The 10,988-nt window shown below is 52.3% G+C and overlaps 4 protein-coding genes across 4 annotated transcripts; all 4 read left to right on the top strand.

Moving 5' to 3' along the window:
- Positions 1-119: 119 nt before the first annotated feature.
- On the top strand, positions 120-2,097 carry T069G_01998 (GMC oxidoreductase domain-containing protein; the record flags this gene model as incomplete). The annotated part of the gene is made up of 5 exons (XM_056169208.1): positions 120-201; positions 264-1,062; positions 1,122-1,392; positions 1,438-1,673; positions 1,764-2,097. 5 exons carry the CDS (start codon positions 120-122, stop codon positions 2,095-2,097), a joined length of 1,722 nt encoding a protein of 573 aa, XP_056034524.1.
- Positions 2,098-3,240: 1,143 nt separating this feature from the next.
- On the top strand, positions 3,241-4,209 carry T069G_01997 (amino-transferase class IV domain-containing protein; the record flags this gene model as incomplete). Its single annotated transcript, XM_056169207.1, has 1 exon — positions 3,241-4,209. The coding sequence occupies one exon, from the start codon at positions 3,241-3,243 to the stop codon at positions 4,207-4,209; it is 969 nt and encodes a 322-aa protein (XP_056034523.1).
- Positions 4,210-5,173: 964 nt separating this feature from the next.
- T069G_01996 (uncharacterized protein) lies at positions 5,174-7,588 on the top strand (the record flags this gene model as incomplete). Its single annotated transcript, XM_056169206.1, has 3 exons — positions 5,174-5,288; positions 5,352-5,448; positions 5,500-7,588. The coding sequence occupies 3 exons, from the start codon at positions 5,174-5,176 to the stop codon at positions 7,586-7,588; spliced, it is 2,301 nt and encodes a 766-aa protein (XP_056034522.1).
- A 1,573-nt stretch (positions 7,589-9,161) lies between these two features.
- Positions 9,162-10,865, top strand: T069G_01995 (major facilitator superfamily domain-containing protein; the record flags this gene model as incomplete). Its single annotated transcript, XM_056169205.1, has 1 exon — positions 9,162-10,865. The coding sequence occupies one exon, from the start codon at positions 9,162-9,164 to the stop codon at positions 10,863-10,865; it is 1,704 nt and encodes a 567-aa protein (XP_056034521.1).
- Between the last annotated feature and the right edge of the window lie 123 nt (positions 10,866-10,988).

Here is a 10,988-nt window from a genome sequence, read left to right as displayed (position 1 = left end):
CTTGGCCAACATTAGCGCTGACACTCTTCAGCTCCGTCGCCCTACATAAATGCACGACACTCAGCCATCAGTCTGCAGCTCTCTTTGCTACCCCACGTTTCATCCTTCACCACAACACCATGTGGCCCTTTGGTAGCTCCTATCCAGAGCGCACGCCCGAGGATGTAGACGGGAAGATATACGACTATGTGATTGTCGGAGGCAAGTCAAGCAATGCCCTGGGGTCACAATGAGAATCCAGCTGCTGACTCTCTGGCATCTAGGTGGCGCCGCTGGCTGTGTCTTGGCCTCGCGCCTCTCTGAGGATCCGGCAGTATCTGTGCTGCTCCTTGAAAAGGGCTTTGTCAAAGACAATCTCTTTAGTCGCATCCCGCTGCTCTCCCAGAATCCCATGATGTCTGGGTTGCAGGTCGTCAAGCATTTGAGTCAGATGCCCTCGGCATTGAACCGAAAGTTATCTCTCTTCTGGGCAGAGGCGCTTGGAGGCTCAACTCGCATCAACGCCATGCTGCTGACTCGAGGCCCACCTGGCAACTACAATGAGTGGTCGCAGGATTTGGGCTTAAAAGATTGGGGCTGGGAGAGCGTAGAGCCTTACTTTCGCAAGAGCGAAAACGCCATCGGCCATCCAGATGCCGAATATCGAGGCCATCATGGACCAGTCGAAACCCGCCAGCCTGCCTATCCATTCTCTTTTCATCCCTACGTTGAGATAGCCGCCCGCAGACTCGGGCTTCCTGTCCATGACGACTGTAACGACCCAGATGCGAGCGCGCAGGGCTACTTTCGCCTAGACCAGGCCATTGATAGCAACGGGAGACGCATCTCTGCGTACCAGGCATGGCTTAGCAAAGAGACTGCTATCGCTCGAGCATCACACCTTACTGTGTGCACCGGCGTAACGGTTTCAAGACTTGATATCGATACAAAGTCTCGCAAGGTCATTGGCGTCCAAATTCGGCGCAGAGGGCAGACAGACAAGCGTGAGTGCTATGTTCAGGCACGACGAGAAATCGTGCTCTGCGCCGGGGCAATCGGTACTCCACAGATCCTGATGAGAAGGTATTCTATCCATCCCGTCATATACAAAAGTAACAAAAGTGCTAACGCATACCAATCAGCGGCATCGGACCCAAAGATCATCTTCAACAACTTGGGATTCCCATCGTTCAAGAGTCATCCGCTGTAGGCAACAATCTGATGGATCATGTCGCTGTGCCCGTCATGTCGCGCGTTCCAACTCGAGATACTATTCACAGCCTTTATAATCCGTTTGTATTTATCTGGCAGTTTATTCTCTGGTTGTTTTTCGGTCGTGGTCTCTTATCAACCTCTTCAACAAGTTCCACCATCTTTGCTCGTACGACTGCCATTGACGATGCAACTATGCAGGTGCAGACTTCGAGCAATGATGAAGATACAATGGACTCGATGCAGCCGCAGAACGCGCCGGATATTGAGGTTATGATCATTCCCGTTGAAAGCTACTTTGACGTCTACATCACGGAGCATTCACTCTTGACATGGCTATGTACATTGGTGCAGCCTTTCAGCAGAGGCAACATCAGGCTTACCACCACAAATCCCGAGCACCCTCCTGAAATCACTCACCCTCTTCTTAGAGACGAGAGAGATTTCCAACCGATGCGAAAGGCCATTCGCTTCGCGCTGCGGTTAGGTCAAGAGTTTGCCCGTTCGGGATATCCGCACTCAGCGCCTTTAGTCTATGGACCCGGTATGGATTTAGAATATCTCGACCAAAGACTAGGATTCACGAAGCTACTGCCAAAGCAACAGAGGATGATGGGTGGCACAACTGAGCTTCCAGAGTGGCAGGACATATCAGATGAGGCCATCGACGACTATACCAAACGTGCTTACCAGAGCGCTTTGCACTACTCCTGTACTTGTCGCATGTCGCTCGACGCATCGGACGGTGTTGTAGACCAGAAACTGCGTGTTTTTGGCATCGAAGGGCTTCGTATTGCCGATGCCAGTGTCTTTCCCAAGATTCCCAGTGCGCACACAATGGCGCCGACAATGATGGTGGCCGAGAGATGTGCCGATTTCATCAAGGAGACATGGCGTGAGAAGTAGTGGTAAGTTTTTAATTCGGTTAGAATATAGTTAGAGTTACGATATGTAGTAGAGGCTCTATGCGAGCAACCAATGCGATTGGCGAACGAGATATGAGACGGCGGGATGCAATTGAACAAACTGACGTCTCTGAACAGTTTCTCTGTCGCTCTTCGTTTCTCTTCGTCTTCCGAACTGCACTAAGTGACATTCATCGGATTCACGCTCCAGATTTTACACGATGCGAAGAATTCGGTCCGCTTTTGAAGCCAATTGACTCTCTTAGTGCCGTGACATCAAAACACTTCATGAACACTTATCGTTGCTCTGATTGAACACTTACCGCCAAGAGTATACAGAACAACTGCAAGAGCCAGAGCATCTGGAGTAACCCATTGATCAGTTACATCTCCACAGACCAATCTCATCTCATCGAGTCCGCGTACAGCCATGCAGATGATGCTCAAATATGGAGCCGTTCATTAGTCTGAGATTGACCGCTAGCCTAGCTCGGACTGGAAATCGACCCCGGTGTCGTCATGATGTTACTCTGTGAGTTCTCTCGCAATACTCCTAGTGCAACCTCGGCCTCGGATGGGTGTTCTTGAATAACGTGTTATCCTTGGCAGCTGCATTACCAAGTTTGTCAGAGAATTCTCACTGCGAGACTGGTCAACCCACGCGCTATGGCTAAACATTGCCAGAGTCAGCCAAGTGCCTCTAGCTACCCGAATTATTCCATAGCTCCATGACGAAACCGGTTTTTCGAATCAAAGCGATGCCATCGAAGCGCCTTCCATAACGTTTCTCCGCAAAGTGGCGTTTTTTAGAAGCTTCTTGGTTGTCTTCTCAACTCCACGCGGAACATATTCCCTCATTTAGACTCGCGTTAGGTTACTCGTTTTGGGCAAGGCGACAGTGACAGTCTGTAAGATCGGCGGGCCGTGAAGCCAAGCTTTGGACACAGATTACGGCTCGGTGAGATGGATTCATAAGCAGATGACTCCGCACTTTCAAATGACTGTATTACTTGACGCCAAATCAATCTCATTAAGACTGGAAGCTCAACAAGCTTCAAAGAAAGAAGATAGACGAACAAACAAATCTCTCTCATCTTGAGTTTCATCTTCAACTCAATTCATACGCCCACCCACATCAGCAACCATGGCTTCTATGGACGCCGTCTTCGCCGCCTACAAAAAGCGACGGGCCGCTCTGGAAGCAAGCAACAACCCCTTCGCCAACGGTGTCGCCTGGATCGCAGGCGAGCTTTCGCCACTAGCAGAGGCACGGATCCCAATTGTTGACCAGGGCTTCCTTCATGGCGACATGTGCTACGATGTCCCGTCGGTATGGGATGGGAAATTCTTTCGCTTGGACGATCACATTACGCGATTCGACGCCAGCTGTGCAAAGCTCAGACTAAAGCTGCCGGTTCCGAGAGAAGAGCTCAAGAGCATCTTATTCGACATGGTCGCAAAGAGCGGGATGCGAGATGCCTACGTCGAACTAATCGTCACACGCGGGTTCAAGGGCGTTCGAGAGGCCAAGCCAGAGGACATTGTCAACAACTTGTACGTTATACTGTTGCCATACGTCTGGCTCATGGACCCAGACATGCAATACACCGGCGGCAGCGCCATCGTTGCACGGACGGTTCGACGGACTCCCCCCGGGGCCATGGACCCCACCATCAAGAACCTGCAATGGGGCGACATGGTGCGCGGAATGTACGAGGCCAGGGACCGTGGAGCCAGCTATCCGTTCCTTACGGATGGAGACTCCAACCTGACTGAGGGCTCCGGATACAACATTGTCTTTGTTAAGAACGGCGCCATCTACACGCCCGATAGGGGAGTGTTGCACGGCATCACACGCAAGACCGTCATGGAAGTCGCTCGTGCCAATGGGATCGATGTTCACGTCGAGGTGGTGCCCGTAGAGATGGCGTACACGTGCGATGAGATATTCATGTGCACCACGGCTGGCGGTGTCTTGCCAATAACGGTTCTCGATGGACAGCCCGTCAAGGATGGCAAAGTTGGACCGATAACGAAGACGATTTGGGATAGTTACTGGGCGATTCACGATGATGCTGCGTATACGACCGAGGTCAATTACCTGGCGAACTGAATGAGATGACGAGAGACATATTAATGACTGGAACATGTTTAGATTGAATAGAGCACACTAATTTTTGGTTTCCATATGTACTGACTTCTCAACAAGATGAACAAGATGCGGGAGGAGAATGGGGTTCGCTGACACGCATTCACAAATGCGGGAGACACAGGCCATGCATGCTCATTTTGACAAGGGGAACCCCCAACCAATTGCCCCGGGGCAAATCAAGCACGGCTGGAAAGCCAATTGGCCCAACAGAAGCAACGTCTCTCTTGGAGCATTCACGGCCGGCAGCTCATTTCAACCATGTGGCTGTGCAGGGGAGGTCAAGTGATGCCCGATATCCAGGAAGCCAATCACCGTTGGCGCGAGAGATTGGATCGTGTTTCTTGGACAGAGGGCTACATGGGTTCAAGCGCCGTAATTGCGGCGTGCTCACTCTATTGTAAACCGTGATTCGGCAAACACCACTATGCGAAATTTGATGATGCCGGCTACATGTGAATGGCTTCCAGAAACTCAGCCCACGGCACGGCACACGTCCATCGAAGGCCTCGGCCGGCACGGATATTGGCCGTATCCACAGCTTCATCTGCCGCAAACCTCGTGTCCCGTCTATTTCGAGTTCTGTCGCTGTGTCCTTTTGAACGCTGATCCCCTGATGACCAACAACGACGCGTCAAGACCAGCAAATTACAGAGGCTGTTCACGCAAGAACAATAGCCACCCCAAAACAGCAACGAATCACCACCAACAAGCCGTTCATTCCAATTTGAGCCATCAGCTCACAGGGGTCACAAGAGCTGTCATATTATCCGGCTCATAATCTAGCCCGCTTGCAGGCTAGTTTAATTTGTGAGCTGTCACCGTCACGCCCCACCGCAAATCAGCTCTTATAATACGGCCAAGAGGCCACTCCTTATTCTTGCTCGGCAAAAGCAGTCGTCCATATGCCTGCTACAATCACCAAGTCATGACAGATAGGTTTGAGGAGCTGAGGCGGCGGAAGAAGCTCCTGCAACAAGAATTACGCCGCCGCCAGGTGTTTCCGCGCCAACGCAAGAGATTCGACCGTGACGATGACGAGCGTCGGTTCCGAGAGTTTGTAGAGACCGAGTGCGAGAGAAGAGAGCTAGACCGCCGGGATATAGAACGCGAATGCGACGAATTATACGAACGCAAGTTCCGCCAGCTGGAACGCGAACGCGATGAGCTGCTCGAGCGTGAGCAGCAACGGATAGACGTCCAGTATGAAGAATTATTCGACCGCGAGTACAAGAGGATTGAGCGCCAAATCAGCCAACGAGTGCAGCGAGAAACGGCAAAGGATCAGAAGCCCCAGAACCTCGTCCAATATCTGGAAACGTGTCATGCCCTCCACCTCAGGTTCCAGAAGACGGCCAGTCGTTCCCTAATAACGCAAAAGGAAGCACTTAGCTGGACATTTCCCCGACGAATCATTCCGTGGGACGGCTTCCCAAGATTACAAGAAGGAGTATGGCAGCGAATATTGTCAGACAGTGCATTCTGCAAGGAGCCCCGGTTTCCATCGATTCAGCAGCTCGAGGCTGTGAAGCGCACCCTTACCCCAGTCAACAGCGAGGCGTCTCTGCAGCACTTTGGACGCTATGCCATTGAAAATGTGGTGCAGGAAATGATGGACCAGCTGTATGAGGACGGCTTGCTTTGGAACGGTCTTGGGCTCAGCGACGATATCAAGGTGACGATAGAGACGGACAAAGACCTCGGCCAGGTGTTTGAACCCATGCTGGAATCATCATGGCACAAGGGTGCAGGTGAATTGAAGATTTCCATGCGCAATTCTCATCGCAGGGCGAAGAGAGCGGGCATCTGGGTCAATCGGTCGTGCGTGTATCGGCATGACGAGGACAGGGGCGAAAAGACTCCGATATTTGCATTCGTGCATCAACTACCGCATCGCTTGCAGCTGGACGAAATCAACCGCGGGCTGGCATCCGAGATCCGACCGGAACGAGACGTGATTGACAAGGAGGGTGACGACTTCACTTTTGCCTCGAAGACGCTTGTGGCGGCCACCGTCACTCAGCTTTATTCGTACATGATTAGCAAGGAGATTCAGTATGGATGCGTTTGCACTGGAGAAGCATTCATCTTTTGCTGCATATCGGAGGACGATCCCTGCACCATATACTGCACGCCATGTATGCCAGAACGCGAGGTCATGCCTGATGATCCTGCCAGGCTGCATCGAAGTGCTGGTGCGCTAGTGTTTGGGCTTGTGCTTCAAGCTCTTCGCTCGAGACCGCTGCCCGCGTCGTGGTGCGATTCTGTCACATATATGGATACTTGGACCATGGGATACGACGATGTGCTGGACAAGATACGAAAAATGGGTGTCATGAGGCCGCATTCGTCCATGTCTTCGCTCAGAATGTCTCGTTGGCAAGGGTTCAGACGATCACCAATACTCACCGAGATCCGTAGAGAAGTCAGGGGAAACGACAAGATCAGAAATTGGCTCGATGATGTCCCTGCCCAAAGAGCCTACGAAGATACAACCGAGAGCATCGCTAGTGCACCGACATCAATACAGGACCAGCCGTATTGCTCTCAGAAATGCCTCCTTGGTCTGGTGCAAGGGAAATCACTGGATAAAAACTGCCCCAACGCAGAGTTCCACGGATCGGCTCATCTCGACTACGACGACTTTTTAAACCTCCTCCGCGCACAACTTGATGAAGACGACAACCTCGATGCCGATTGCACACCACTGCGAGTTGCCAACGTTCCCAAATCTCTCTTCAAGATGCGGTTGACATCGCACGGGTATACATTCATCGCCAAGGCGGGGAAGAATTCGGCGTACTTGTGGAGCGAAAAGTTTGTATACGATCAGATGGCGAATCTCCAGGGCCGCTGCATCCCCGTCTGCATCGGGATGATAGAGCTCATCAAGCCGCGCCGCCACAACAGCAGAGCCTTGAAGGACCTGCTGCTCTTGAGCTGGGCGGGCCGACCTTTTCTAAACTGCTCCAAGCAGGTGACCAAAGAGCAGATTGCTAGAATGATGGAAATGGGCATAGAAGCCATTCACAAGGTGGGAGTAGTGTACAATGGCGGGCACATCCCCAGCAACTTTTTGTACGACGCATCCCGCAACAGCGTCATGATTGTGGATTTCGAAGAGGCGTCCCTGGAGTTCACCAAGACGCCTGCAGTGGTGGGAGATTCCCAGATGCGAAAGAGGAAGCGAGATCGATGGCAAGAAGATGCCCGGCGGGTGTTTGAGGAAGACACGGACTGTGCCGTGACAACGATTATGAAGTCGATGCCACGGAAGACTTCGAGTCGGTTTGCTGACGATGAGTCTGAGGTGGGGGATGACTCTGTGAGTCGTTGTTGTTAATTTGCGTGAGGCGAAACAAACGAAGGCGTTCTTTGCTTTTTCTTTTGTTGAGACAAGTCTGAAAGGCGGCTCATTCATTCATTGCCGGCCTAGTAAGTCTGAGGATATACCATTTGCTTTGTACATGTTGATATAGATTGATTGTAATATTGGGAGGGCAAATATATAGAGATACCAAATGATGTATGAATAGAAATTTATTTTGTTTGCAATACCCAGTAGCTTTGAGTCGACGTGGTTGTGTAATGCTAATGTTTGGTGAGAAATGAGGGACTCACTTGAAGCAACCTGTAAAGTACAAACACCGCAAATGATGATGTCCCGTACGCATTACCTTTTCTTACAGCTCTCCAGCATAATACAGATACAAAAGCATGAAATGAAGATAAATCACATTGAGAGACACTTCCGAAACGTGAAATGTCATCGTCAACTGATGTAATCCATCCAATTGGTGTGCGTTGTAGGGTACGTGCAGTGCTTGTAACAGCTGAATGTGCCCGAAGTGAAGCCATCAGCCAATGTCGAATCGGGCAAGTATGTGCTGATTCTCTCGTAGCAGGTTAGTTACAGTAACATCCAGTTTAGTTAGCAGTGTCGCATCGCAGCTCTGCATTGCATATCGCGTCCCTTGCACTTTCACACACACACGCGACCACAATGGCGTATCTTGTACTCGCATCTCAATTCACAGCCGTGATTCGACCAAATACTGATTACTCACCCACCATCAACTAAAATCCCACCAACAAAAACTCACCCCAAAAATAATAAAAACCCGGAGGCGCCGCTTCCAAGCTAAACAGAATCAAGCCCCCCGTTTTTGGCTCCCGCATTGCACCGTTGCGGCCTGATTGGGCGGGGATGCGATGGGCCTGCGTCATGGCCCTAGTTCGGGAACTCCATTTGCGATAATACGATACGCCACTGCGGTCACAATTGGGTGCAAAAATTATTCAAGAGAAAAAAACATTCCAAGGGGGAACGATGAACGATGATCTTGCAGCAATGCAGCTTAAGCTGGGTGGCCAAACACTTTGCAGCCTTGTCATCAAGCCTTTGTCTTATCGCCTTCTCTCGGTCCTTTGATGTGCCGTTTCGCCGGGCGTAAGTACCGAGAGACTTGGTGTCTGGGCAGCTTGGCGCACGCTACCAGGTACAGAGGCTCCAGCAGGTACCCGCACCTCCCACCAGCCGCTAAAACCAGACCAGAGCGAGCCCTGCAGTCCTCCACTAACAGGCGACAGGCAACCCCAGGCGATTGAAAAAAAATTCAACCTGGAGGCATTGCAGCAGCAGCAGAGATAGCGCGATAAGCCCGATTAGTGGATACACCAACCCAGAAAGAAAAAAAGTACCACGGAGCAAGTGCCGTATCTGGGGCCATTGTATCACCTCCTCCTCCTCTTTTTTCTTTCTTATCTTGTCCTACTCTTTTGCCTCTCTTCTTCTTCCTTTCATCATCATCTCCCTTCGGCGCAACCGCATGAGGCTCCCGTGAGCCAATTCGTCTCTCCCTCTCGCCACTGCGATTGACCTCAAACCCACCCCAGGCAAAGAAAGGCGATTTCGGATGGCCGTTCAGTCCCTCCCAGCTGTCATCGACATCGACGAAGTGCTCCCGGGCACGCGATGCGTCTTCATCGATGAGTCCGCCAGCAGCACCTCTGCCAATGGCCTGCTGCAGAAGCACGACGGCATTGTGCTCGTCCCCCAGCCAACCCAGTCGCCCAACGATCCCCTCAACTGGAGCCTGTGGCGCAAGATCTGGCACACTGCTCTCGTGTGTTTTGCCGTTGCCTTGACTGCGGCCACGTCCAACGTTGCGGGATCTGCTAGCACGGGTGTGAACGAAGAGTACGGCATTAGTTATGATGTCTTCAACACTGGTGCTGGCGTTCTCTTCCTTGCTATTGGCTACTGGACCTTGCTCAGCTCGCCCGCTGTCCATCTTTACGGACGACGAATCCTCTACCTCGTCGGCGCAACCTGGGGCCTGATTGGCAACATCTGGTTTGGACGACTCAAAACCTCGTCCGACGCCATCTGGACGCAGCTCTTTGTCGGAGCGTCCGAGTCAGTCGCAGAGGCCGTGGTGCAGCTCTCCCTGCTCGACATTTGGTTCGAGCACCAGAACGGCACCTCGATGGGTTTGTACACCTTGGCCACCTCTGTGGGAACGTACCTTGGCCCGTTGGTTGGTGGCTACGTCGCCGACAGCAACCTTGGATGGCGCTGGATTGGCTACCTCGGCGCCATCATGTCGGGCTTCAACTTTGTCCTCTTCTACTTTGGTCTGGAAGAGACGGCGTTCCCACGTGAGCGCTACCAGCGAGATCGACTCGAGAATCGCGCTGCCACATCCTCCTCCCCCAACGGCGACGAGAAGACGGCTAGCGGCCCCCCAACTGTCGCTGATGTCAACACGGGTGCATCAGACGAAGAGGCCGCGGCCAACCCCCGCGACGTCGACGAATTCTCCCTCAACTACACACGCCCCAAGTCTTACTGGCAGCGAATTGCCCTCATCACCCCCGCCCCGAACCTGCGCGGCGTCGGAGCCAGGCAGTATGTCGGCCGTCTGTGGCACACGCTGCGTATCTTTACCTTTCCCGCTGTCTGGTTCGCCGGCCTGCAGTGGGGCATGCAAAACATTGCCTTGTCCTTTTATCTCACCATTGAGGAGGACTACTGGACAGACGATCCCTGGGACTATGGCGATGTCGCCGTGAGCAACATGAACATTCCGTGTCTCATTGGCAGCATCATTGGCTGTTTCTACGGTGGCTACCTGAGCGACTTGTTTGTTCTCTGGGCCAGCCGACGCAACAGGGGTATCCAAGAGGCCGAGTTTCGCCTGTACCTCATGTTCCTCTGCGTCATCATCTTCCCCACCGGCATGTGGCTCTTTGGCATCGGATCGGCCAAGGGTTGGAGCTGGCCCGTTCCCTACGTCGGCCTCGGCTTCATTGGCTTTGGCTACGGCTGTGCCGGCGATCTTAGTCTGACCTACCTTGCCGACTGCTATCCGGATATGGTCCTCGAGGGCATGGTGGGAGTTGCCGTCATCAACAACACGCTGGCCATGATTTTCACCTTTGTGGCGAGCTACTGGCTCGACACGGGCGTCCAGGACACGTTTATCGAGCTTGGCGTCTTGGGATTCGTCATTTTGATGTTGTCTCTGCCCATGATTATTTGGGGGAAGCGCGCGCGGCGCTGGACCAAGCAGAGATATCTCAACTTTTTGGAGATTCGCGACGGAATGGGACACTGAGAATTTGGAGAAGAACGTTTGTTATTGGGAGTGTGGTTTGAAGCGTCGTTGGGAGTGTTCTTTGGAGGGAGGGAGAAAAGAGGAGGATGGTGGGATTATACCCCTGCTTTTTTTTTTGGAGGA

This window comes from Trichoderma breve, chromosome 1 (genome assembly GCF_028502605.1).
Source record: "Trichoderma breve strain T069 chromosome 1, whole genome shotgun sequence".
In the NCBI taxonomy this organism is placed as follows: Eukaryota; Fungi; Ascomycota; class Sordariomycetes; order Hypocreales; family Hypocreaceae; genus Trichoderma; species Trichoderma breve.
The sequence above is the reverse complement of the archived record's forward strand: the minus strand, read 5'-3'. Positions and strand labels throughout refer to the sequence as shown.